This window comes from Plecotus auritus (assembly GCF_963455305.1).
Source record: "Plecotus auritus genome assembly, chromosome: 1".
NCBI classification, from domain to species: domain Eukaryota; kingdom Metazoa; phylum Chordata; class Mammalia; order Chiroptera; family Vespertilionidae; genus Plecotus; species Plecotus auritus.
Genome location: NC_137770.1, coordinates 145752945 through 145780147, shown reverse-complemented (window position 1 = coordinate 145780147; position 27203 = coordinate 145752945). Strand labels below are relative to the sequence as shown.

Here is a 27203-nt window from a genome sequence, read left to right as displayed (position 1 = left end):
TTAATAGCCATAGTCAGCTATAGGGCATTAGATCAGTGTGCAAATAGATCAAGTAGGTAAAAATTCTTAGAGAAATGGTGAAGGTGTGTGTAAAACATGAGCATAATGAGAACTGGTGCAATAATTTCATGTAATCAACAAGACAGAGAGGAAGAGAAAGAGAGAGAGAGAAACATCAATGATGAGAGAGAATCATTGATCAGCTGCCTCCTGCACACCCCATACTGGGGATCAAGCCCACAACCTGGGCATGTGCCCTGATGATGAATCAAACTGTGACCTCCAAGTTCATAGTTTGATGGTCAATCACTGAGTTAAGTCAGCTGGGCCCTTCCTTTCCTCCCTGCCCTCCTCCCTCCCTCCCTCCCTCCCACCCTCCCTCCTTCCCTTCCTTCCTTCCTTCCTTCCTTCCTTCCTTCCTTCCTTCCTTCCTTCCTTCCTTCCTTCCTCTTTCCTTCCTTCCTTCCCTCCCTTTTATCTGTCTATCTATCTATCTATCTATCTATCTATCATCTATCTATCTATAAAATCAGAGAGAAAGATAAATAGATAAAAGACTAAAGGTATGTGTTTATATTTAGATGGATATAATTTTATATATTTGGGTTGCATTAAGAATACTGTATTTGAGGAAAATAATGAATTTAACTGTACCTTCTGGCCTTTGGAAGCATGCATACCATCCGGTTTCAGAGTTTTTCCTTAAAGGTTTCTCTTAATATTAAAAATTTGGGTTTCTTACTTTTTAACACTAGATTTCTACAGTTCAGATTTCTACTGATTACTTTCTATGAAGCATAATAATGAACTTAGACTATTTTTATTTATTTCCGCAGTTGATGTTTGCATTGTGATTTATAACCATAATAACGAAAATGTCCTGTTTCTCTGAACATAGTTGCTGTGGAGTCAGTGCTCACTATCTGAAGTTTACCACAGCTTCTCCGTTCCTGAGGCCATGTTTGATTCCCCTCCTGATTGCTTTGGTTGTATAATTAGTTATCACATTTTTAAGAAAGTCCCATTTATGGTATATTCCTTCTGCATTTGTATGATTAAAAATCTATTTGTTGCCTTTATACTTAAATTACAACTTCGCAGGATAAAACATTCTTGAGTCACAACTTCTTTCTCTCACATTGTGTGGACATTGTTTCCACTGGATATTATGAAGAAGTATTAGACTATCCCATTTTTTTCATCCTTATAGATAACTTGATTTGTTTTTCTAGATTTTATAAGATTTTTTAAAAATCCATGATTTTTTGAATAATAGCAAATTTCTTAGTACTCAAAATCCTATTGTAAATTTTCTTGGAACATGATGTACAGGTTCAATTCTTTATCTCAGAAAAATTGTTCTAATGTTTTTAAAATATTTAAATATATATTTATGTTTAAGAAAAAAATATATATATTACTACTATACATATATAATTTATATTATTGTCTATCTTAGAAAATTATTTCATTATCTTTTCCATTTCATCCTGTATACACTTATTAAGACTGTTTTCTGTGTCCTAACTAGTAATTTCATCATGTTTATTCTCCTCTTGTTACTATTGAGTTTATCTCTGCAATTTTTTTCCTGCGTACTGCCAGTTCATTCTTTCTCTCTCTCTTTTTTTTTTTTTTTTACTTTATCATGTCCTTTGGTTTCTTATATTAACTTGCTTTTATATCAAAGAAGACTATATTAACTCTTTGTTTTTGAGGGGTTTAACATATATGCAGGTAATACTTTAAAATAGCTTTAAGTTTAAATTCACTATATAGTTATTGTGAAATGATTTGTATAAGAAATTATTTATATATTTGATATATATTAATACTTGGCAGGAATAGCTGAAATTATAATCGTTTATTTATTATGGAACTATTTTTGTGAGGTAACAAATTGATCCAATGCTAAATAACTTTACCTAAGAACTTTATGTTTTTTGTATCCATATATTTCAAATGACTAGCACAGTGAAATAAATTTGGAGTTCAAATGCTATTACTGCATAAAGCAATGTGAGGCATTCATAAAAATTACCCATCATAGAATCAGCTTAACCCCCATGATAGAAAAGAAGACAATGAGTTAGGAATTGTGTAAATTGCATGTTGCAGAATGTTTAGGCTATAATTATGATGACTTTTCTTGTGTTTTTGCTGTATATCCTCTTTTCATTTACAGCTGTTCATTTTCTGGCATGTTTGAGAAGAATGGATTTATAGTGTTTATAGCTACCTACTGTGCCATCTACCTTCATTAATAGTTGGTTTCCTAAATGAATTGGCAACTAGGCATATCTTATTAGTGTTTTGTTTTATTTTCTATGATGTTAAAAATAGTTTGTGTTTGAGAAGAAAAGGAAAATCTTTGTGCCTGAAGTGGCTTTTGACAACTCTTTAACCATTACTCCTCTACAGGACAAGATGTGGTTGTATAATTTAATAGTGCTAAAATGTTACATTTTTAAGACAGCTATTTTATGGCTCCCCTGAATAACTGAGCCCAGTGCTTCACCATGGAATTTAATAACTTATGTCTCTAAATTCCTGGGTAAAAAATAGTTTTCCTCTTTGAATAGAAGTTGCCATGGCAATTGACAAGCTTGTCAAACACCAAGGCCAATCTTCAGCTTTTCAATATTTTCAAAGATGTGCGTAAAAATAAAGGTGTATTATCACATATCCATATCAGCAATTGTAATTATGCAACATGTATATTTTTGCAGATGATCATTATTTAAGTATAATGATACTCTTATTCTTTATGTTACCTTTAAGACTATACCTTGATTAATTACAGAGATATAGGGGTTAAGGGAAATACAAGCCACTTTAAATGTGTTTATTGCAATAATTATACTGAATTCTATAGTGAAAATCTGCAGTTTTAAAGAGGATAATATTTGGTATTTATGTGGAAATTTGCCAGCATCATAGAATCCGTTACATAATTCACCTAAAGATTACATCTCTGACTTTAGTGTTGCTGAACTGTTTATAATAATTCTAGCAATAGGGAAAAATTAAAATTCTTATTTAAACTCATTGACAATTTTCTTCAAAATCACCCCTTTATATGATTCATTGGGAAATTACATGAATCATTATCACTTGTTATTCAGATCTGATGATTTCTGGCAAGTTAGATTTAAATTTTCAGTTTTGCTATGTAATTAGCTAGAATACCGAATTGAATGGGAGATGTTTGTTACACAGATCTGTAAATCTCTAGATTAGTTTGCCTTATTCTGTGTGTTGCTTAAGTTGAGTCTCTTTTGGTTGCAAGTTAGGGAAACTTGTTTGTCAGTTAGGATTCTTTTAGTTGGCAATTACCCAACAAAAGGTGTTTTAACAAGAAAAGAGATTTCATGGTTAACACACCCAAGTGTAGGTCACACTTATATGTACCTGATCAGGGATCTGGCTTGTTCTTTGCATTGATTGTTGTTCTGTTCTCATCTACGTTTGCTGTATCTTCAGGCCGGGTTTCCTCATGGCAGCAACAGGTGGGCAGTAGTTCAAGTCTCACGCCTACATTTCTCAGCAATCAGAATAAGAGAAAGAATCTCCTTTAAGCTTTTAGATGCTCACTAGTTGGTCTTTCTTATGATGCTTGTGGCCTTTGGAGTGACATGTGCAAAATGGCTTGTGCCCAATGGCAAGGAGGGGACCCACCTCAGAAGTTTCCAGTGGTGAAGCGCCAGTCAACAGGGAAGACCCGTTGGCTACATTGTCACAATGCTTGTTACCCCCTCCACCCAGAACCCACATAATCAGTGTCTTAATCTTCTGGAAGGGAGTGCTGGTAACCCTAAGATGTTAAATCTCTCTTGGGCTGCATGGAATCTTATTCCTCCTTATTTCTTTGTATCTCCTTTTTTCTCCTTTCTCTGCATAATTTTCTTATCGATATATACACAATTCAATGTTAATCCCAGAGTTTAATTGGAGGTTTACTTAGGAACTTTTTTTAAAATCTTAATGTTAACATATAATCACTGTTCTCAATATTTACATTTAGGATCAGTATTTTTTCTTTTAGTCATGCAGAAAAATCTACTAGTATTAGGAATATTCCCTTCCTTTATGTAGTCAGTTCTCTATATATATCTAGCCTGATGGCTTGTGAAAAGGTAGCTAGGATTCTTGTTTTGACAAGATTTCAAGAATAATTATATTTTATTTAATTAGCATAATTAATAAATGCATTAGACAATATTTGCATCTCAAACATTATTATTCAAATCACAGAACCTCTATTCAATAGCCATTATTCTTACATATACTTGAATGTTTTAAAATATATTCTATCTAGTGGACTGCACAAATTGATATGCACAATTACATTTGGTGGTAAAAAAATTATTTGCAATTTGAATTAGTCAAGAATCATTTTATTTTCTGGGGGTTTCCCTTCAAAATTGCCTTTTAAAACATTTAAGTCTTTGCACTGAGTGAGAGACATGAAAAATAAAGGTTCTGTAGCAGGCACCATGATGATACTAATAATGAGAATCACATAAAAGTAGAATTTAGTAACCCAAATTATAGAGAACAAAAATATTATCCATTTCTAGGCTCTTTAACTTAGAGCAGGCCCTAATGTAACCCCAGCTTTAAAGAAGAAGTTTGCATTTGTTGCCACTCAGTGGTAATTACAGTTCAAGTTTTCATTAAATAGTTCCAAGAGTGGCATTTTCTTTGGTCAGCAATTAGAGAGATCCCTGTAATAGAAAGGCTATTGTTTATTTATAAATTTCTTCTAAAGAAGCTTACTAATTTTATATATATATTTTTTATCTAATTCACATCCATTAGAGGTTAACTCCTTTAGTTGTTTTGAAGAATACTAACATTTTTAATTTCATAGTATCATTATTTGTTTGTATTTTAACAATTTTGGGGACTGTGTCTTGTTCATTTCTTTTGAGAACTGACATTTTTTTCTTTTTAATTAAACTGTCCATAACTCTGTAAATTACATAAATTGGATTAAATGCTTCTTTTCTCTCCAGCCTTATTGAGATATAATTGACATGTAACATTGTGTAAGTTTATCTATAAAATATGTTAATTTGGTACATTAATATATTACAAAATAATTACCATGATAACATTAGCTAACACTGACATCATATCACATAATTACCGGTTCTTTGTTGTGGGGAGAACATTTAAAATCTACTCTCTTAGCAACTTTCAAGTACATAATACTGTGCTTGTACTACAGTATTAACTATAGTCACCATGCTGTACAGGAGATCCCCAGAACTTATTCATTTTATAACTGGTAGTTTGTACCCTTTGACTAACATCTCCCCATTTCTCCAAAACCCCAGCCCCTGGTAATCACCATCCTACCCTGTTACTATGAGTTCAGCTTTTTTAGATTGCACATATAAGAACATACAGTACTTATCTGTCTCTGACTTGTTTCACTTAGCATAGTGCCCTCAAGGTCTATCCATGCTCTGTTCTTTATGTGCATTTTTCTCTGTTATTACAGGAGGACACAGATCACAATTACTATATATCTCGGATATATGGTCCATCTGATTCGGCCAGCCGGGGTTTGTGGGTGAACATAGACCAAATGGAAAAGGACAAAGTGAAGATTCATGGAATACTTTCCAATACTCATCGACAAGCTGCAGTAAGTGCTTTGACATTTCAAATTTATTTTTTCCTGCTGTGAAAAAAAATTTGTTTTAATTAACATATCAACATTTCTTGTTATGATCATTGTTCAAGTATATTTAGTTCTGCAAATGCAATTTAGATGAATAATTGCATATAAGGTATTATAGAAAATGAAAATAATTATTTTGAGAAGCCACCTTTAATTAAACTATTAATTAATTAAATAAATTAATAATTTTCCTAGTGAGAGGATGAGTTACGTAATCAATGTTGAGATAGATCTTGGATGATTTTCAGTTTTTGTGTGATCCATAAGTTTAGAGAATATATATTTTTAATTACATTAATTTAGTATCTTCCATTTTGCATGGGTTTCTTACTCTTGGTCTGAGAAAGATTTAACCAGAAACATTTATGATTCTGATACACCTATAGACCAAGATAAGGATCTAAGGGAAGAAGTTTGATATAAAGGAAAAAATTAAACCTAGAAATCTCCAATTATATTTTAAGCCTGAGTTCATTACTTACCCGCTGTGGTTTCTTAAACAAATAATGTAACCATTCTGAGGCACAGTTTTCACATCTGTATGGTAGGGATAACAGGGGAAGTTATATAGGACTCCCCTTACATGGCCATTGTTATCCTTTTCTACCTTATAGACTGAAGGCTTACACAGGTTAGCTTTTCAATGTTCACAACAATCCTATGATTTCAATGTTGTTACTGTCCAGATATTGCATGAGAGAATGGAGTCTTGGAAAAAATAGGAGTCTACCTACAAGTCTCTAACTAGTAAGTGGTGAAATTAGGATGCTAATGGAAGCAGTTAAGCCCACACTCAAAATGTGTATATAAAATTTATCACAGTTGGTTTTCAGCAGATTTTGAGAATTGTTTCCTGGTAAGTGCCTGATTTAACATTTTAGAAGTTATTTAGTTTTGCTCTCATAGACAAGAGTGGTGATCTTACTGTTAATGAGGTGATGTCTTGTTCAGTTTACTATGACTTAAAAGTGAAACAACTTTAACTTTTCAAGTATTCTGCCATTATTGATATAAAGACTCAATGGGTTAAGTGACTGAAAGAGGCATGGATTTGGTAAATACAAAATATCAAAAATTTTGGCCACAGCCTTCATTGTATATAGATGCAGACTTTTCTATTTCAGGAGGTCAACTTCTAACAGTTAAAATGGAAGTTAAGCCCTAACCGGTTTGGCTCAGTGGATAGAGCGTCAGGCTGCAGACTGAAGGGTCCCGGGTTCGATTCCGGTCAAGGGCATGTACCTTGGTTGCGGGCATATCCCCAGTAGGGGGCGTGCAGGAGTCAGCTGATTGATATTTCTCTCTCATTGATGTTTCTAACTCTCTATCCCTCTACCTTCCTCTCTGTAAAAAATCAATAAAATATAAAAAATAAGTAAAATGGAAGTTAATTATAATCCACCATAATGATTTATTCAATTTTCAATGTAGAGCACATGTTTTCTGAGGCAGAGAAGCAAAGTAGCCAGCTTGCCCTGGCTGGGTGACTCTGTGGGTTAGAGTGTCCTCCCATACACTAAAAAGTTGTCGGTTGTATTCCTCTTCGTAGCATGTATGGGAGGCAACCTATGGATGTTTCTCTCTCTCTCTCTCTCTCTCCTTCTACCACCCTTCCTCTCTCAAATCAATAAAAAACATGTCCTAGGGTTAGGATTAAAAACAAAACAAAACAAAACACTACAAAGTAGCCACCTTTCCTTGCTGAATTTCATCATCTGGCTTTTCCATATTCAAGCAACCCAAGGCAAGATTCAGAAATGATTCACTGTTGGGTTTAGAATGGATCTTCAAAAGAAGACAAAATGATTATAGTAGGACAATGTCTATTAGAAAGTTATTGCATCTTCAGTAAATCCCACTTTGCTTTACTAAAAATAAATAAATAAATAAATAAATAAATAAATAAATAAATAAATAAGTAAATAAATAAGACCCAGGACAGATCAGGCTTAAATGCCCTCTCAAGCTTAGGAAAAAGGGGGTTGGGAGTTATGGTTTGGGACTTTAAAGGGTGGGAAGGCATTCACATGGATATGAAAAAGCAAATGTTTGCTAAATAAATACTTGCTGGGCCATACTTAACAAAGGGACACAGTGAGGACTTTGATCAAAAGGTTCTTGCTAGCTTCCTCCCTGTCAATCACACTTAATTCATATTATCTAAGATGATAGCTCTCTTCCTGGAGCAGGTTTTCTATCTAAATTCCCTTAGGTGGGTATGGGGTCAAAGCTTTTTCCTGAGTCTTCTTTCTTGAAAATATTCAGCTTTAAAAATAATATTCCAAAAGCCATATTTTAGAATGGAAAACTCTTATTCCCTTCAATATTATTACTTAGTTTCCTTTTTTTTCTTTGTTTGCTTATTTTGTTTTCTAAATTCTACATAAATATAAAGTCATAAGGAATCTGTTTTTCCCTATCTGACTTATTTCACTTAGCATAATACCCTCCAGGTTCATCCATGTTGTTGCAAATAGTAAGATTTCATTTGTTTTTTTATGGCTGAGAAATATTCCATTGTACATACGTACCACATCTTTTTTATTCATTTGTCTATTAATGGACATTTAGGTTGCTTCCATATATTGGCTATTGTAAATAATGCTACAATGAACGTAGGGCAGCATGTATCTTTCTGAATTAGTGTTATAGATTTCCTCAGATAAATACCTAAATGTGAAATCGCTGGATCATATGGTAGTTCTACTTTTAATTTTTCAAAAAAACTCTATATTGTTTTCCATAGTGGCTGTACCAATTTACATTCCCACCAATAGTACACAAGGGTTTTCTTTTCTTCAGTAGAAAAATGTGCCACTTGGACTCCATTTAATTAAATTTGATATCTGAAACTTATAAATTAATAGAACATTAAAAATTTTTTTCTACATTCTTTCTTTCATTAAAATTAGTATGAGATTTATAATTTGTAGAGTGATGCATGGTTTAACATGTCCTCAAATGGCCTCCCCACACTTTCAATCCTTCCTGGATCTCTCTGCTCTATTCCATTATGCCTTCCTCTGAGTAGAATCAGGTTGTTAGAGATGAGGACAGATTTCTAATGTTAACGTACCAGGGGGCTCAGTAATATCAACAGAACCCCTCCCTTCAACCTTCACAGAACACACACACACCAAACCACAGCTGTTCTCCCTGTGATGTTACTGAGAGGTTTTAGCACAAGGGAAATGACCAATGGGAAACAAGATATCCACGTTGACTTGGTTTACTGATGTCATAATTATCATAATTCTTGATGCAAAGCTCTCTGGTAATTTGGCTGCAAACATTTAAGGCCGAAGGGAAGAGGGAAATTTCTATAATCTCATCACCAAATGATATAATTTGTATGTCCAAGGTCCAAAAAAAGAAAAAAAGAAGAAGAAGAAGAAGGAGAAGAAGAAGAAGAAGAAGAAGAAGAAGAAGAAGAAGAAGAAGAAGAAGAAGAAGAAGAAGAAGAAGAAGGAAGAAGAAGAAGGAAGAAGAAGAAGAAAAATTATATACCTAGGGGCAGACCCAGGGGGAGTTAGTTAAGTAATCCAGCTCTGAGTCAGCAGAGATAGAGTGAGAAAACTAGAAGATTGATTTTTTTCTGAAGACACAGCTACCTTCCTCTTTCCTGGCTTCCTCAGAATTAGTCAGATGAAGACAAAGGAATGTCTGACTTGGTAGCATAAATTTTTAAAAAATATTTTTTCCTCTTCCACCATCATGCATAAATGTGGTCCAAAGCCATTTTGGGATCATAAATTAATATTCTAGAAAGAGGGTGAGGGTGGAAACAGTAAAAGTTGTCCCTGTTCTCCATTAGCAATAATCCTATATAATAGAAGGCTAATATGCAAATCGACTGAAAGATGGAACAACCAGTTGCTATGATGTGCACTGACCACCAGGGGGCAGCCTCACAATGCAGGAGCTGCTCCCTGGTGGTCAGTGCACTCCCACAGGGTGAGTACTGCTCAGCCAGAAGCCAGGCTCACAGATGGCGAGCGCAGCAGCGGTGGTGGGAGCCTCTCCTGCCTCCGCAGCAGCACTAAGGATGTCTAACAGCTTAGGCCCGCTTCCCACCTAAGCCATCAGTCGGGCATCCCCCAAGGGCTCCTGGACTGTGAGAGGGTGCAGGTTGGGCTGAAGGACACCCCCCCCCGCCGCCGAGTACACAAATTTCATGCACCAGGCCTCTAGTATCTTAAAATTTCACAGCTGAGTATTTGTTTCTAAATCATTTAATTCACATTTCACATGACAAAACACACTAATTTCTCTTTCTTTTTATATGTAAGATATACTCATTAGTATTTACATTACATATGTATATTGCAATTTGATTACATGTTCTTTCAAACCTCCCCATTGTGCATTTTGTTTTAAATAACATTTCTTAAATAATTATTTTTTTAAAAAAGCAGATGTTAAAACCTACTTTTACCTTTGACAAATTAAAGGAAGGATCTTGTATTGCTAGATAAAGTTGAAAAAACTTGCAGTAAGTCCCTACCAGATGGCAAGCAATGAGCCAGACACTTTATATTCAATTACTGGTACTTATTTGTTTTGGGGTGTTGTGTTTGTTTTTCGTTATTGAAAGTCATACAGTTGTCAGGTTGTAGATCTGGAAGTTTCTAACTACAAACTTAGGAACCTGTTTATACTTGTTTCTTTCCCTCTGTGTGGAACTTCAAATTTCATAATTTTGATATTTTTTCTATATTTCTAAATCATATACTTTCTTTCATTGCTGGGCATAAAGTCTGATTAAATAGCTAGTCAAATTAGAATTATTTTGCCTTCTGAAACTATGGTTTATTAAATTCTGCTTTACAACTTGATACCACTCTCCGGTGGAAGGAGTTTGGGGTTATTGAAGTTATTAAGCCAAAACCAGTTTGGCTCAGTGGATAGAGCATCAGCCTGCGGACTGAAAGGTCCCAGGTTCGATTCCGGTCAAGGGCATGTAACTTGGTTGCAGGCACATCCCCAGTAGGAGGTGTGCAAAAGGCAGCTGATCGATGTTTCTAACTCTCTATCCCTCTTCCTTCTTCTCTGTAAAAAATCAATAAAATATATTTAAAAAATTAATATTAAAAAAAAAACAAGCAAAAACAAACAAAAAAAGAAGTTATTAAATGCATTGTTATTTGAGAGTCCAAAAACATGATAAACCCAAAAATAAGTTAATTTCTAAGCATTCTCTAAGAATATAGGTAGATAGATAATAATATCTATATTATATCTCCATATACTTTATTTTGCCAAGAAATTGTCAATGTGCTCTTTGCCAGATATAAGCTCACTCTTAGCTTATAAAATTGTATCTTTCTCTATGTTAGTAAAAAAGATTGATTCTTTATATAAGAAACCTCAGGAAAATGAAATGAAGTGCTACTCTGTACTTCTCTGTCATATTGCAGGCAAGGTTTTTGATGAAACTTGTAGTTTTTGATATGGTGATTGTTCTAAATGTTAATAGCACTGTTCTTGGCAGGGATCCTCAGACTACTTGATTTATAAGCAGAAAGCTTTATTTAAAAAATGAAGTTTTCTGCAGTTTATTTTCTTCCCCCCCCCCCCCCAGGAAAATAGCATCATTTCAACTAGCATTTCTATCAGTCTTACATTTGCATAATGTTGATGTTGGGAGAGCTAAATTTGGATGCCAATTGTGATTATATCCATTGTTTGCTCATATTACACAATTTCATTTTTTTCTGTGCATCAGAAAATCTACTTATAAGTGCTTATTTCTCTAAATGATTAACTTGAAAGGCAATTTAAATTACTGTCTCTATTAGGCTATTCACTAGACCACACATTTCTGCCTGTGTCCTGTTCACACTATCGAACAAGTTGCTTTACTTATTCTCGTTTGGGTTGGGTGAACACACTTGCTGCTCTCTGTCTATTGAATTGTTTCATTTCAATTCAGACACCATAGTCCATCCACCTGGCCTTACTTGCTTTTGTGCATGGGATTTTCCTCTAGTTTAATAACAAACTGAGATGAGTTGTGTCTACACATGTCTTTCCAGGTTGATTTTGGTTTCATTCGTTTTACTCTTACTATTTCAATAGTCACCTACCAATTTTGAGAATAATTCTCTCTCTACCGAAGAAGTGTTATTTGAAGGCTTTTGATCCATTCAGCAGAATCACATGAGATTAGAGAGGCTGACTTCTGTTTCTCTGGGTGCCAGGGAAACAGGCTGGTCCACCTGCCTCAGAACCAGGAAGTAATGGAGAGAGCTAGTCTTTAAGAACACATTTAAGAACACATTAAACACTTCTTAGGCCCAGTTAAGTTGCTGAGTTTAGTAAACTCCTTTTGCTGATCTAATTATATAAATAGATGTATATTACTAATCGTTTAAGATACCCTTGATACCCTTCCTGAATCTAAGAACCAGATTTTAGACATTGCAGGTCTTTTGGTGATGCTTGAAGATAGCGGCAGCCTTATGAAGTACCCAGTGATCAATTCTTATGCATATAACAAGCCTTAGGTTTCCAAAGCAAGACATTTTCTTTTTAAAAAAATCATACTTGAGTTCATCATATTTCAGTTCAATGTCATCTTAATTCTCCATATTGTGTCTTTAATGGGGTTGGGCACCATTTATGTAAAATTAACATAAGGAAATTGGGAGGTAATTTTATACATTCTCTGTTACCAGTAATGGCTATAAAATAATTCTAGATAGGTAAATATCTACTCAGCTTTTTAAAGTCACAAGTGAGGTGAATGCTTGAGATTTCTATGAAACTCTCTTAGATTTCACATTAATCTGTCATAATCATAAAGCTACTAAAATAGGACGCTCAGCCATGTCTCAGGTGGAATAAATAAGTCCATTTATTCCTGTCTTTCATCCTTGATTCTCTTCTCCAACCTATCTTTTATTATCTTTTCTGGGATCTCTCCATGAACCCATGAAGACGTACCAGTGGTTAATTTTAGCTAACATGAGTACAAATCATTCTCATCCTGAAGCTACTCAGTGATTAAGCTTACACATGACTATTTTGTACGAGAAAAGTTGGCAAAATGTAAATGAAATATAATATTTCTTACAAGTGACTACACTAAAAGCAAGTAGATTTAATTTTTGTGAAATATCTTAAATTATAGAAGGTAAAAGACAAGACATTTTCAGATGAAGATTTCCTTGACAAGTTAGTATTTTTGTATCTTTAAAAAATATTTTATAGCTATTTTCAATATGTTTTATTTTTGCCTGTTTCTACTTACCAAATTATAGCCTGTCTCTTAAGTTGTAGATGATTACCCTGAGGCAGAGATTTTCAAAATCTTTTTCATCTCCTGGCACACATAAACTAATTACTAAAATTCTTCATCACACCGAAATAGATATAATTTTTGCTGATCTGACAAAAAAATAGGCATAATTTTTATTCATTCACACCAGATGGCTATTGTTTTGTTGACTATTGTCATTTTTTTAAATTTGATAATCTAAGGGAAAAGAGGTCAGTGCTCCTGACTAAAGAGTCAGGTACTGCATGTTTTAAAAATTCTTGCTGCACACCAGTGTGCCTCTTTGGGCACACAGGTTGGAAATCGCTGCCCTAGGGAATAATCAACATGTCTCATGGTTTATTTATACATTGGCTTACCACCAGAACTTTGCTGTGCCTGAGTCCAGCCCCAGAAAATGGGTGTCTCTTTCTTCACTAAGTTGCTCTGTTAAAATGCCAATGTGTCTGGAAGTGAACCTCTTGTAAGCTACTCTCATCCTATATAATAAAAGTATAATATGCTAAGTGTCTGACTGATCAGTTGACTAGTCACTATGACACGCACTGACCACAAGGGGGCAGATGCTCCAATGGATAGGTTAGCTTGCTGCTGAGGTCTGGCCAATGGGGACTGGGCGAGAGGGCCGGACATGCCCTGGAGCCTCCCACAGTCCCTCCCTAGCCGGCCAACCTCCCTGGATCCCTCCCTTGCCAGCTGGCCCCCATCAGCCCTATGGGGACTGGGCAAGACAGCCCCAATCAGCCTTTGATTGCAGGCCAGACCGAGGGACCCCACCCATGCATGAATTTGTGCAGCAGGCCCCTAGTTTAAGATGTAATGCCAGAAATTTCTTATCATGCAGCAGCTGAGAAAAAATGCCAAGTAAGATTCACTCTTGATAAATAGGCCAAGTTTAGGCACCTGAGCCCTGCTCCCAGACAGGTTAACCTGTAGATATGCTAGTGTCAAAGGAGCAGCTCTGAGGGACTGTGTTGAGAGGCATCAATTTCCTTAATTTTTGAAAAATCCAGAAGTTGGCAAATGTGACTAGATGTTAATAAATATTGGTGATCTGCATAAAATATATAGGGGACTCTTTCTATTATTTTTGTAACTTTCTAAAATTTGAGAATATTTCCAAATACAAAATTAAGAAAAAGAGAATTTAGCAAAAGAGGAGTTAACTTGGAAGAGTTAACATTGAACTTGGCCCAATTTCAACCTGTAATCAAGTTTTGAATTTTTTGTCACTCTTCTGATGTACTTTGCCTGCATTGAATTTCAAATCATAGCATGTCTGTTGAGGGGCAGCTTGGTAACAGTGTTTAAGGAGATGGACTTAGGCTGCCTGGATTTTGAGTCTGACCCCCTCCCCACAACCCTTACTTTGCCAAATACTAGCTGGTTGATTTTGAGCACGTTACTTACTCTATTAATTCCTCATCTGTAAAATGGAATGATAACAGTATCAACCTTTTAAGGTTGACATTAGAATTAAAAGATTTAACATTTGTACAGTGCTTAATTCAGTGGCTGGCACTGTGTTGTAGATGTCTGTTTCATTGATACTAATAATCATCATGCAAATATTTAACTTTAAAACAGTCACTTTCCACTGACAGGAAAGGGAGGACAAATTGTAATCAACGAAGGCAAGTGAGGGACATTTCAAACTGCAAAGGATAAACAAATTGGAGTAGTTTTCCTGCCTACCCTGTTTGAGGATCACTGGTCAAGGAAGTAACAAGAGTGTCATTGCCCTCAGGTGTACTAGGGCTGCAAAGAGCATTAGCAAATCATTGCTTTTAAAGGTACTTGTCAAGCAGGTACTGCTATGCTTCAATTCCTCAATGGAAAATTTCAGGACATGTTAAGTGCTACCAGGCAAAGCAAGATGATGTTATCCAGAATCAAGTCTATTTATCCTTTTAATCCATTTCACGCTTGTCAAAGTTCTTACAGCAGTTGTTTTAGAGTTCCAAAGACCATTGATATAACATCAAGTCTTGCTATTCAAAGTGGGCTCCCTGGGGAGAGCTTATCAAGAAACACAGAATTTCAGCCCATTCACCCTCAGACCTACCAACTCGGAATCTGCATTTTTAACTAGAACCCTATAAGCATTTGCTATGCACACTCTGGCTTGAGAAGCCTTTGGGAATCCACTGCCTTGCTTCTAGAGCAGGGTAAAAAATCCAGAATTGGCTTTTTCTGCTTCTCGCCCTCCCCCACCTACCCTTCAAGGGCTTCTTTATAAAATCCTGTTGTACTTTCTCTGAGCCCTTGAACCTGCTGTTTGTTGTTCTGCACCCTGCCTGAAGGATAGTTACCTAACTAATTTGAATAAATCTCAAAATGTGCAAGTATAGGCAAGCCCCTATAAGTCAGGTGTTTGCTGGCAGTCATGCAATGGGAGAGGCCAGAGATATATGGTGCTAGTTCATTTTGTTTCACATGAGCGAGCATCAGGTAACTGCAAAATGTTTACATGTTGTTTTCTAATTTATGAATAGTCCCATGCACAGTGTCATTCAATATGCAGGGTTAATGAAGTTCTCAATTCTGTTATGAAAAAATGCACTGAAGCGGTTTGAATTCCTAACTCAAAAAATCAATTCAATTGATGGGCTTTTTTTCTAAAAGACTGAATAGCCAGTCTCTTGTCCTTACATTTGCATATTGATTAGCCAATTTCCCTGAACATTTTGATCTTTTAATTAGGTTTGCAGTGTTTTCAGTCACTGGATCAATGACCCATGTCCTGTTCTCTCCTCCCAGAGTGTGAGAGTTGGTTAAAATACCATTTTATAACAAATTCTTGATCGTAAAGAATTATGAATTATTGTGCCCACTGCAGCTATTTTTTTATTCTGGAATATACTCGGCTCATTTTTGGACTAGAAGCAGGATCTTACTTTAGGGCCTCTCAAAAGAAGTTTGTATTGCTATTCCACATGTATATGCCTCTCCACAGTCCATTTTCGCTCTTTAATAGTTGCTTGTTGTGGAAACATGTCAATTAAGATGTTTCTATCTATAGCTATATCTACAAACATACACGTGTATATGCTGATATTTATATCCCTCCGCTGTCTTTCAGTTTATAGTACTGTTAGGAGTGAACTGATTTCAGTTACACAGGTGAATAAATCAGTGAAGGGCAATTACCATTAAGAATTGTAAAAAAAGAAAGAAATGTTCTGGGTGTTTAGAAAATAGGTCCCTGGATCTATCCTCGGAAGGTAAGAAATGGAAGTATCTGAACCCCAGTGTGAAAAATAGAAGTGGTTTGTGCCCGTCACCTGGTGAGAAGGGGCCTGCTGTGTTGCCATCAGGCCTCCGTGGGGTGTAGCACACTGTGGCTCCACCGGCATGGTGCTCTGTTAGTCTAGTCCCCATCAGTCTATGCATTTCATCTGAGAAGACTGTTCTATACCTTTTTCAGATTTTGTCTTTTTTTTTTTTTTTTTTTTTTTTTTTACTGTGGCCTCATGCATTGTTATTACATGTTAAAGAAAATTGTTACATCTAGTAAGAGCAAAAACATGTGACTGACAATATTAAGGGTTCCAGGTAGAAAACACAGTTATGGAACGTCTGATGACATGTAGGAAAAGAATTACCTAGTATAAAAGAAGGGGGATAGAAGGATGTAGTGTTTAAGACAGTGTTTTGGAGTCAAACCTATGTGGATTGAAATCCTGGCTCCACTACTTATTGTGGTGTGAATTTACTACTTGACCTGTTTTTGTTAAGTTTTTAAAAAATAATTTCAGGCTTATATAAAACCATGCAAGGATTATTGAAAGAGTTCCCATATATCTTTTACTACCCAGCTTTCCCAAATGTTAGCACCTTACATACTCATGGTACAATTATCAATACCAAGAAATAAACATTGTTACTATACTCTTAACTAAGCTATAGGCCTTATTCATAATTTGTAAATTATCCTCTTTTTTCTTATCCAGAATCCAATCTAGGACCCACACTGCATTTATATATCCAATTTCCTAGTCTCCTCCAACAGTTCCTCATTCTTTCTTTGTCTCTCATTACTCTACACTTTCAAAGCATATTGGCCAGTTATTGGTTTGGGGTTTGTCTTAAAACCTTTGTGTCTTCATGAGGAAACACAGATCTCTGCTTTTGACCAGAATACCACAGCAATGGTATTTTGTCCTCCATTGTGTATCATATCAGGAGGTACATGGTGTCGGTATGTCTTGTCACTGTTGATGATATCTTTGATCATCTGCTTACTGTGATGTCTGCCAGGTTTTGTTTCTTTGCTGTAAAGTCACTGTTGTTTTTTTCATATTTATCAAGTATCTTTTTGCAAGATATTTCACAACTATACAAATATTCTGTTTTTCATCATACGTTCACTTTATTTTAGCATTCATACTTGCTAAAAACAGATAAAATACTTAGCATAATGTCTGATATATTAAATGTTAATTTCATTCTCCTAACATTAGTGAACACAGTAGTCATAATTACTTCAATATACTACAAATGAGGACATCATAATATTACTCAGGAACATAATATCTAATTGTGCTATGATTCTATTAGAGAAGTAATTTGCCTGCATTGTTATTAGAGACAACATATACTAAATCATTTCCAGCTATTTATTAGGAATCAAAGAGGAGAACATATTTAGGAAACTTGTTTTAAGGAACTATGCTAGATACCTTCATGAACATGATCTGATATTAGCCACCATCCAGTGAGTGCTTATGAAGGATCAAGTGTCTTTTGATCATTTGATCCTTATAATAATCTTTAAAGAAGTGTCTGGACTTTACAGATGAGCAAACTGTAAAGGAGTTAAATGACTATGAAATCACACAGCTTTTAAGAATCAAACTGGGATGTAATTTGAAGTCTCTATGACTTCAAAACATGCTAGACCAGTGGTCGGCAAACTCATTAGTCAACAGAGCCAAATATCAACAGTACAACGATTGAAATTTCTTTTGAGAGCCAATTTTTTTAAACTTAAACTTTTTCTAACACCACTTCTTCAAAATAGACTCGCCCAGGCCATGGTATTTTGTGAAAGAGCCACACTCAAGGGGCCAAAGAGCCGCATGTGGCTCGCGAGCCGTGGTTTGCCGACCACTGTGTTAGACCATTCAAAATTTAGGAAAGAACCATTTAAAATTTAAAAATATTTCTCCATCTAGTTCCATTAAAAGAAGATTGTAAAATGTGTGTCTTATGGTTAGCAAAGGAGCGAGACTGCAGTAATCTACCTTAAGCACTAATAGGTGAATGTGTTTTATTTGGGCCTTATTTATTTTCAAGAAAGACAGTCAATTGTTACTTGCATTCTGGAAGAATATATGACATTCCAGTTAAAAAATTTAATTTATTCAGAGTTATCTATTAAAAAGTTCTCTAGTAAGTAACGATTATCTAATCATTTTTAGCTATTAGAGATATAAATCTTACTAGAAATAAGGTCATTTATTCAGGTAGTTCAGCTAAAAGCCAGTATCATTATAAAGAGCCATTTAGGTAAAAAAAAAAAAAATGTAATTTTTCTCAAGTTTTGCAATTCTTCTCAAAGTTAATACCTGGCATAAATAAATATACTGAAAGTGGTTTGACTCAAGATTTATTTGACCTACTTTTTCAAAATAATAGCACAAATCTCACTTTACTACTATTACTACTTAAGATAATATCTCAGCTATTAGAAAGCTTCAAAATAAATAAAAACTTATTTGAATTATTAAAAATGGAATGTTAAGATATATGTATAGAAATTAATGTTTAATCCATGAATTTATTTTGCAACAAATAAATACTCCTATATTTTTAAGACCCTTTGCTATCATGGACTCAGGACATCATCAATTATTAAAAGTTTAATTATCATCAATTTTCGTTCCACAAGCTGCTCTCAGCAGGATTATGCTTTATAAAGATGGCATAAAGACTTGGGAGAAGTGGAAAATGTAGTTTTATTACTGTAAAGAAGAACCTGTCTTAAAACAAAAAGCAGTTTTTATTAATGACATTTAAAATGGTTTTGAGAATTATAAAAGTTTCTTTTTCCGATTCTTAATGCTTTTTAAGCAGTTTCTATCTTCAAACTTTTACTGGCCCTAATTAATTTACCTATGTAATACAACTGAGAAATAGGGAAACTGGAATAGTGTGTATGTAGGATTAAAATTCTTGTGTTATTAAAAAGAATTTTAAGAAGATAATAATTAATGAAAAGACAAATAGCAATAGACATAAGAAAATTATGTTAAAGAGGCAATAAAAGGTGTGGATACACTTAGAAATCCAGGAGTATGACCCTGATTAAGTCTAATAGTCAGTCCCTAACAGTAATTTCCCTTCTCTGACATTTGGTCCTGTCCAAAATGTCCCCAAAACATTCATTGAGATTTTTGGTCCACACCAACCCATTTACCTAACCTCTTGTGCCATTACTAGCTAGACTACTGAGGTATGAAGGGCTATTATGGCCAATGCAGCCACAATGCAATTATTGGGCCAATAAAACATGATAGTATCCAGGGGTCCTCAAATTTTTTAAACAGGGGGCCAGTTCACTGTCCCTCAGACCGTTGGAGGGCCGGACTATAGTTTAAAAAAAAAAAACTATGAACAAATTCCTATGCGCACTGCGGGCCCGGGACGAGTCGGCTGCTAAGCAGGACAGGCAGTGGCACCCGGCGGCCGGATAAATGTCTTCGGTGGGTCGCAAGTGGCCCACAGGCCGTAGTTTGAGGACCCCTGGAGTGGCCAGATTATTATGATCTCTGAACGCATAATAATCTGGCCACTCAGTGTATATCCTATATAATAAAAGGCTAATATGCAAATTGTCCCCTCGACCAGGAGTTCAACCAGCAGGCAGGCCAGCCAACTGCCCATGTCCCCTCCCCCTGGCCAGGCTGGCCGGACCCCACCCATGCACGAATTCATGCACCGGGCCTCTAAAATATATATATATATATATATATATATATATATATATATATATATATATACACACTCAGTGGCCAGATTATTATGCGTTCAGAGATCATAATAATCTGGCCACTGAGTGTATCTTATGAATTAATCCTATAAACCAAAGGTATAAATACATATTATGGACTATCTGAACCCAGGGGCATATCCTTGTACATTTCAGACAGGACAAAATATCAAGGACTTCTTGGCATGGACCAAATACCTCCATGGACATTTTGGACAGAACCAAATGTCTGCTAATTATATTGTCATGGACCATGTTGTGGGGAGAGGATGATGTGTTTTTTAAGGTCACAGTCATTTATTGGCTATACCTGCCATACATTTACACCAAACCACCTGGAATCTATGAATCTATTTCATCAAACTCTTCAAAGGAAATTTCATAGATTTATCCTTTCCCACATGAAGAAGGATGCTTTATTTGCTTGTCTAAAAAGTATCATACCTCATCTTTCAAATAGCAACTCCTTTCCAGAGTGTAAGGAAGCAGCAAATTCAGTTGATTGCATGTATGTCACTCATGCTCTTGAAAGTTTCACTTCTGAATTTTTATTTGATATTTTGCCCAGATTATTAATTGATTGTGTCTTTACATGACAATTTTCCTGAATCCTTTTCCCTTTTACATTAGGTATTTCTTAAGGGATGACCTCCAAGGTAGGATAATGTTCAAGGTATAGTAATGATACCATAATCTCAATGTTATGTTTCTTTTTGTTGATAATGGCTTTTTTTGTGACAGTGTCCAGGATTCTAGTAGTCTTTCTGGTTACAGTTAATTGAACCCTCACTAATTAATGACACAGCAGGCCTTCTCACACCTAACCAAAATAACTCTTTTTCCTGTATTCACCATCTCAATTGGTGTCACTGTGATCCACTGGTCACTCAGCTAGAAACCTGTCCTTTAATCTAGACTGTCTTCTCTCACTCCCAACTGTTATATCTAATTAATCATGGCATCCTTCCAATTTTGTTTTCTACATATGTAGGGTGTCCCAAAAAAGTATACACACACTTTAAATAATTATAAAGGCAGTGTTTATTAAAATGCATTTCATTTTCAAAATTGAGCTATCAGCTGTCAAAGAGTTTATACATGTTTTTGGGACACCCTGTAGTTTGATTCATACCTTTGGGTCCCTTCTAGCTGTAGTTCCTTTTACAGAGTCAGTCTCAGTTCCATCTCCTCTGGGTTAGGTGTCTCTCCTGGTCCTTACTCTGCCTGCTCCTATCCTTTATCCTTCTGTGATCCCCCTTATCACTTGGTGAACTCCTTGAAGGAAGGAACTGGGTGGGACTTATTTACTGTTTTTCCTTTAGTCCCTGACTTAGTGCCTGGCATATATAAGGTGTTGAATAATTGATTGTTGACTGCATGATTGAATGAATAAAACTTCCTTCAGCTCTCTCAATGCCTGTTTTATATACTATACAGAGACAGAATAATTATCCAATTATCCAAAGGTAATTATGTTAAATATGTCATCATTTTGCTTCAAAGTACTTCGTGGAATTCTAGTGTTTGTTTTTGTTTATGCTTTAGTGTTATTTTGGTTTTGTGTGTGTATATATGGGTGTATATGTGTGTTTTAAAGAGGGATAATAATTTTCAAAAATTTGTCTTTAAGTGTGACTTTTCTTATCACTTTGTTTTAAATATCTAAGTAATTAAGCACATTTCCTTCATTGTCAATCAACCCTGGATTTAGATTCTAGATTCCTGCTTGGGCCATGCTTAACTACTCCTTGCTGAGTTAGTTTTACTTCAAAGCAGTTATGATGTGAACCTTAGGCAGTTGCTTTATATATGCATGTATATGTAGAAAATGCTAGATGAGATATAGTAGAAAGATATAACGTGAGCCAAGAAATGAAGGTATGACTCTCTGAGGATGTGACACTTAGCTGTCCCCTTTGATGCTTTGCCTCATATCCCTTGCCTGCTGAGTTCACCTAAAACTGTGGGTGCAGTTTCTAACCTACCAGTAACTTTCCACCCAAGTGCTATATCTCTTCTTCTGGCTGAGAGTACAGATAAGTGTAGTCCGGGGAAGATGGGGCGTTAACCACCCCCAGGAGCAACCTTCAGCCTAGGTGCCCGTCAGCAGATGACTGGATCAGAAAACTATGGTACATCTACACAATGGAATATTATGCTGCCATAAAAAAGAAGGAATTACTACCATTTGTAAGCACCTGAATGGAATTAGAGAACATTATGCTAAGTGAAATAAGCCAGTCAATGAAAGAAAAATACCACATGATCCCACTCATTTGGGGATAATGAAAAACATTATAAACTGATGAACCAAAAGATAGTTACAGAGGCAGTAAAGCACCTTCAATCAATAGGGAATGGGAGATGATGGACAGTGTCCCAAACTAACCGCCAATGAAATGATCCTAAGGCATGTTTTCCCTACTGTTTCTCACAATCTCCAAGGGGACACCTGGCTATAGTGGTAGCACAGCCAATAATGTATCTATTACTGGTTTCTCTCATCTCATGTTTCCCACTTTCTTTAGAAAATGCTTCCAAAACAATGATCTGCCCCTAAGTCCTTCTGTCAGGGTTGGTATTTGGGGTAACCAAAGCTTAAAGAATGTGGAAGCCACGATTGACTGAGAGATCATAACAGTCAGAATGGACATCATGTAAAAGTACCAGAGCCAAGAGGTAAGGGTGGAAGTTTCAAGGAACTAAAAGATGTTCTGGATGCCTGGCTGGAGCAATGAAAGGGAAACTGTGAGGTAGCAGGGTCCAGTTAGTGGTGGGCTTTAGAATCATTTTCACTACTTTGGCATTACTGCGGGGACAGTGGGATTCTAGGCTGAAAGATATGAAGTAGGGGAGTGATATGCTAGATATTATGGAGAATGAATTGTAGGAGAATTAAAGTCAAGACACCTGTGATGAATTTACTACAATAATAGCGACCAGCACTTGGGGAAGGAGTCAGTAGTATCTGGAGAGAAATGGGCAGATTTCACAACTATTGAGAGGCTAGCATCTTTCTGAATTGTCATTGCTATTTCTTATCAGTGTTAAGCATTCATGGTGATAACTAAGGTGAACTGACCTTTAAATAGGGGAGCATTTCAGTCATTGATGTTGCTCTTCAAGTTTTCTTTGAGGACTTATTTGCTTTTTAAAAAAGTCTCTACCTTATGGATTTGTATATCTCAACCTTGTCCTAAAAGTATTGAAATATTTGTGGTGGTAAAGAAACTCACGTCACATTTCTCTGGTTCATCCTTGGTGGTAATTGATAGAGATTATTACTGATTATATGTTTAAACTAAACTCTTGTTGTGGAAGTGAGAAGGACAAAGGCCTGCAATTTTACTAATTTGCTCATGATCATTGAAATAAATTAGAATGATGGAAAACAAGATAGTGTAGCAAGTGCCTTTATGAAATTATTGCTGACATCTTCTTTGAGATATATGATTTTGCTATTGAAGCTTTTATTTTACAGTTATTAGTAACCACTCATTTCAGTTATGTGAAAATGAATTTTCTTGTTACGTTAGTCAGCAAAAAATAAAAATTATGATAAACCCGTTCTGAAGATGCAGCTTTTATTAAAAAGGAAAGAAAACCTAATTGAAAGTCACTGTAAATTTTGAATGATTAATTTCATGCCAAATAAGTTATTAAAAATCTCTGATGGATATAAAAAGCAATCATTTGCAAAATTGGAAGGAGCTAAATTAAATCTAGATATACTTCTCTATTTTTTTTTTAATTTGTGCATTGGGAGAGATAATATAGAAACTGTTGAATTTTAACACAATAGCCTTTTGCTATAGATAGTTTGTAATGCTATTAGGCTCTAAACCAACTAATTAATTTCCCTCTGGATGTTTTTATAACAGTGGATAATTTTTGTTATAATTTACTATTTTTCTTGTGTGTGTTTTTCTAATAATACATCTAGTTCATATTATTTTAAGCATTCAAATAATATAAGGTTTTTTGTTTCTTTGTTTTGCTGTGTTGTATTTTATTTTTGTTATTATATATGATATATTATATGTATTTATTATATATAAAGTATGTAATATATAAATAAAATATATAATATTGAAGTATATATATATGTTTGTATGTATATATAACTCAAGCTTCAGGCCCCTTTTTAGAAAAGAGAGAGGCAAAATTTATAAACTTTCCTCCTAAGTCTCCCCAAATTTTCTCTATACAAAGGAAAAGTATAACCAGCATTTTTTATTCTTCATCTGTTTTCAAAAATAGACATAATATGCTGAACCTGGGGAGTTCATTATATCTAAAAAATAAAAATGTTTGCAGGTCTCGGTCTATAGGTGCAGATATCTTGTTCCATGAGACTGCCTTGCATTATGAGATGAACAGAAAACAAATTGAATGCATAATTATGTAAACAAAAATCTTTTGATTTTTTTTCAATATAACTTGATAGATAATGAAGACTCTTTTGGAGATGACTAATGTAACTAAAAAGGACCCCAGAATAAATTGTTCATCACGATGCATGAACTGATTTGCAGTGGACATGTAAAAGGCACTGGGGATGTTAGAGAGAATAGCTTCATTTAGAGTTGGAACTTTGAGATTCCCTTTGTAAGCAAAGAACAGACCAACAGACTATAACAGCCCAACTTTATTCTTTTCACACATTTCAAACATGTAATTACCAGGAAAAAAAAGTCCTTTTTTATCATCTGGGATTCTGGTTTTAAAAGTCAACTACAATAATAGCGGTATAAAGTAGAAACATCAATTTTTTAAGTGGAAGGCTTTTCATATTGCATTTACTATTATGTGCATTATTGATTTTCTTTTCTGGTGTTGTTCCTTGCAGAGAGTGAATCTGTCTTTCGATTTTCCATTTTATGGCCATTTTCTACGTGAAATCACTGTGGCAACGGGGGGTAAGTGGTTTTCTACCCATTCACCCTAAATAATCTACAGTTTTACTACAGTTATTATTTTTAATTCACTCCACATTTCAAGAGGAACATTTATTGGGAAAACCATTGTCTTCTATCACAAAGTCATGGGTATAAATAAAACCTAAGAAAGACTAGTATAGTTATTGGAAAAACTTTTCAGCAAAAAAAAAAAAAAAAAAAAAAAGTCGTTATAATAACTTTCAGCTTAGATTCATCACTTTTGCTGTCCACCTGAGATTTAATTTGTTTTTGATAGTATGGTAAGACTGCACTAATGGGACTAAAGTAGAAAGAAAAGGTGTATAGAGAAACTGTTGAGGCATCTTTTAAATTTTCTTTTAATGTATATAGCTGACATGTATATTAGCTCTAATTATTTGTTTCTTTCCTTTAATGTCACCTGTGTTGAGAAGTGTATGTTGTGTGTGTGTGTGTGTGTGTGTGTGTGTGTATGTGTGTGTTTAATCCTAGCTGGATATTTTTATTGATTTTAGAGAGAGAGGAAAGGGGAGAGAGAAAGAGAGAAACATTGATGTGAGGGAGAAACATAGATCGGTTGCCTCTCTGACCAGGGATCAAATGCACAACCTAGGCATGTGCCTTGACAGGGAATTGAAAAGCCCATCCAATTGAGCACCCAGCCAGGGTGACTGACAACTAATTTGAGAGCTTTAAAAATAAACACTGACATTCAGTTTGAATCCTTTTAGTTTTATTTTTTCCACAAACTTTGGAGATCAGTTTAAAGATTAGCAATACCCTAGAAAGGCAATTATCATTCTTTATAGTATAACACAGAAGTCAGAAATATTTTAATCTTTGAATGTTACTGGCAGAGAAGAAGCAAAAATGCCAAAGAATATCCCTGCAGACCTAACACAGAGTCGTAGAGAAAGTAGAAGAGTGAGAGAAAAACATAAAAATGGAAGAGTAAGCAAAGAAGCAATGAAAAGAAATCAGTAGATGTGATGATAAGACTGTATGTATGCCTAAAGCACCACAGGACAGAGTCCTTCTCTGTCACAGCGTTTCATTATTGCTCTTTTGGATGTGAACCATGTTGATTACTCTTCCCATATTTTAATATAACACTTAGGAGATCTGTAGGGTTATGAAAAAGATAGATAATCAGAAATATTGATGATTAAATAAAAGTTTTTGAGCATCTACTCTGAGCAATGGTAAATATAGCTACTCTGCCTTAGGAATGTACAGCCTAGTGGACTATTAGACAAGGGAAACCTGACTATGGGGAGTTCCTTAGAAAATACACATGATGAAATAAAGGTTTTCAGGAATGATAAAGCTCAAATATCTGTGAGAATTCTTTAAGACTTTATAGAAAAAATATTGTTTAAGGTATTTCTTGAAGGGTATCACAGTTGCTATGGTTGTGCAGGGAAATAATGGATTCCCAGGAAGATTATCTCGAGTAAATATTCGGAAGAGGAAATGGATACGGTATATTTTTTATTGTAAATAATTGAGTGTGAGTGAAACTGGGGGTATGTTTATAAAAAATGTGGCCTATTAAGATGAAAAAAAGTAGGTTGGGACAGTTTTACATAATGTCTCAAGGGTCAATTTGAGTCGTTAGTCTTTAATTAGGTAAATAATCAACTTTAGATAAACCTAGACATTTGTGTAATGCCTTAAAGCAGTGATTTTCAACATTTTTTATCTTATGGCCCACATAAACTAATTACTAAAACTCTGCAGCACACCAAAAAATATATTAGATATTTTGCCAAGCTGACCAAAAAAAAAAAAAAAAAGTATAATTTGATTCATTCACACCAGACGGCTATTGCTGTGTTGACTGTTGTCTTTTTTTATTTTTATTTGACAATTTAAGGGAAAAGAGATCAGTGCCCCTGACTAAATAGACAGGTATTGCATGTTTTAAAAATTCTGGTGGCACATCAGTTGAAAATCGCTGCCTTAAAGTATAAAATAATACCAGAGTTAGTACATATAATTGAAAAAACATTGCAGCGATTGTGTAACAAATATTGAGAGTTTTGGTGATTCTATGGCTTCAAACCAAGGGAGAGAAATGATGCTATGAACAAAATATTGCAAACTCAAGCAGAAGAGTTAGTTTTAGGAGAAAATTAAATGTTTCACTTTTAAAACTATTAAATTTTGTGGAAAAAAGACTATGTATAAGTAAAATTTACACAAAGACTGCCTTTTTTAGCTCAATTTCAATTTCTCAAATTGTTTTATTTTCAAAACTCATGAAGGTGATTCAGCCATTATAAAGTAAAATTTTCCTTAACTGTGTTGGTAGGAAAA

The 27203-nt window shown here is 34.9% G+C and overlaps 1 protein-coding gene across 1 annotated transcript in view; it reads left to right on the top strand.

Moving 5' to 3' along the window:
• The window catches only part of PLXDC2 (plexin domain containing 2), a 426562-nt gene that overhangs the window by 208327 nt on the left and 191032 nt on the right, over positions 1-27203 (top strand). Inside the window, exons 3-4 of the mRNA XM_080661690.1 lie at positions 5510-5656; positions 24815-24884. Of these exons, the coding sequence (XP_080517816.1) occupies positions 5510-5656; positions 24815-24884 (217 nt within the window). The remainder of the gene's footprint in view (positions 1-5509; positions 5657-24814; positions 24885-27203) is intronic.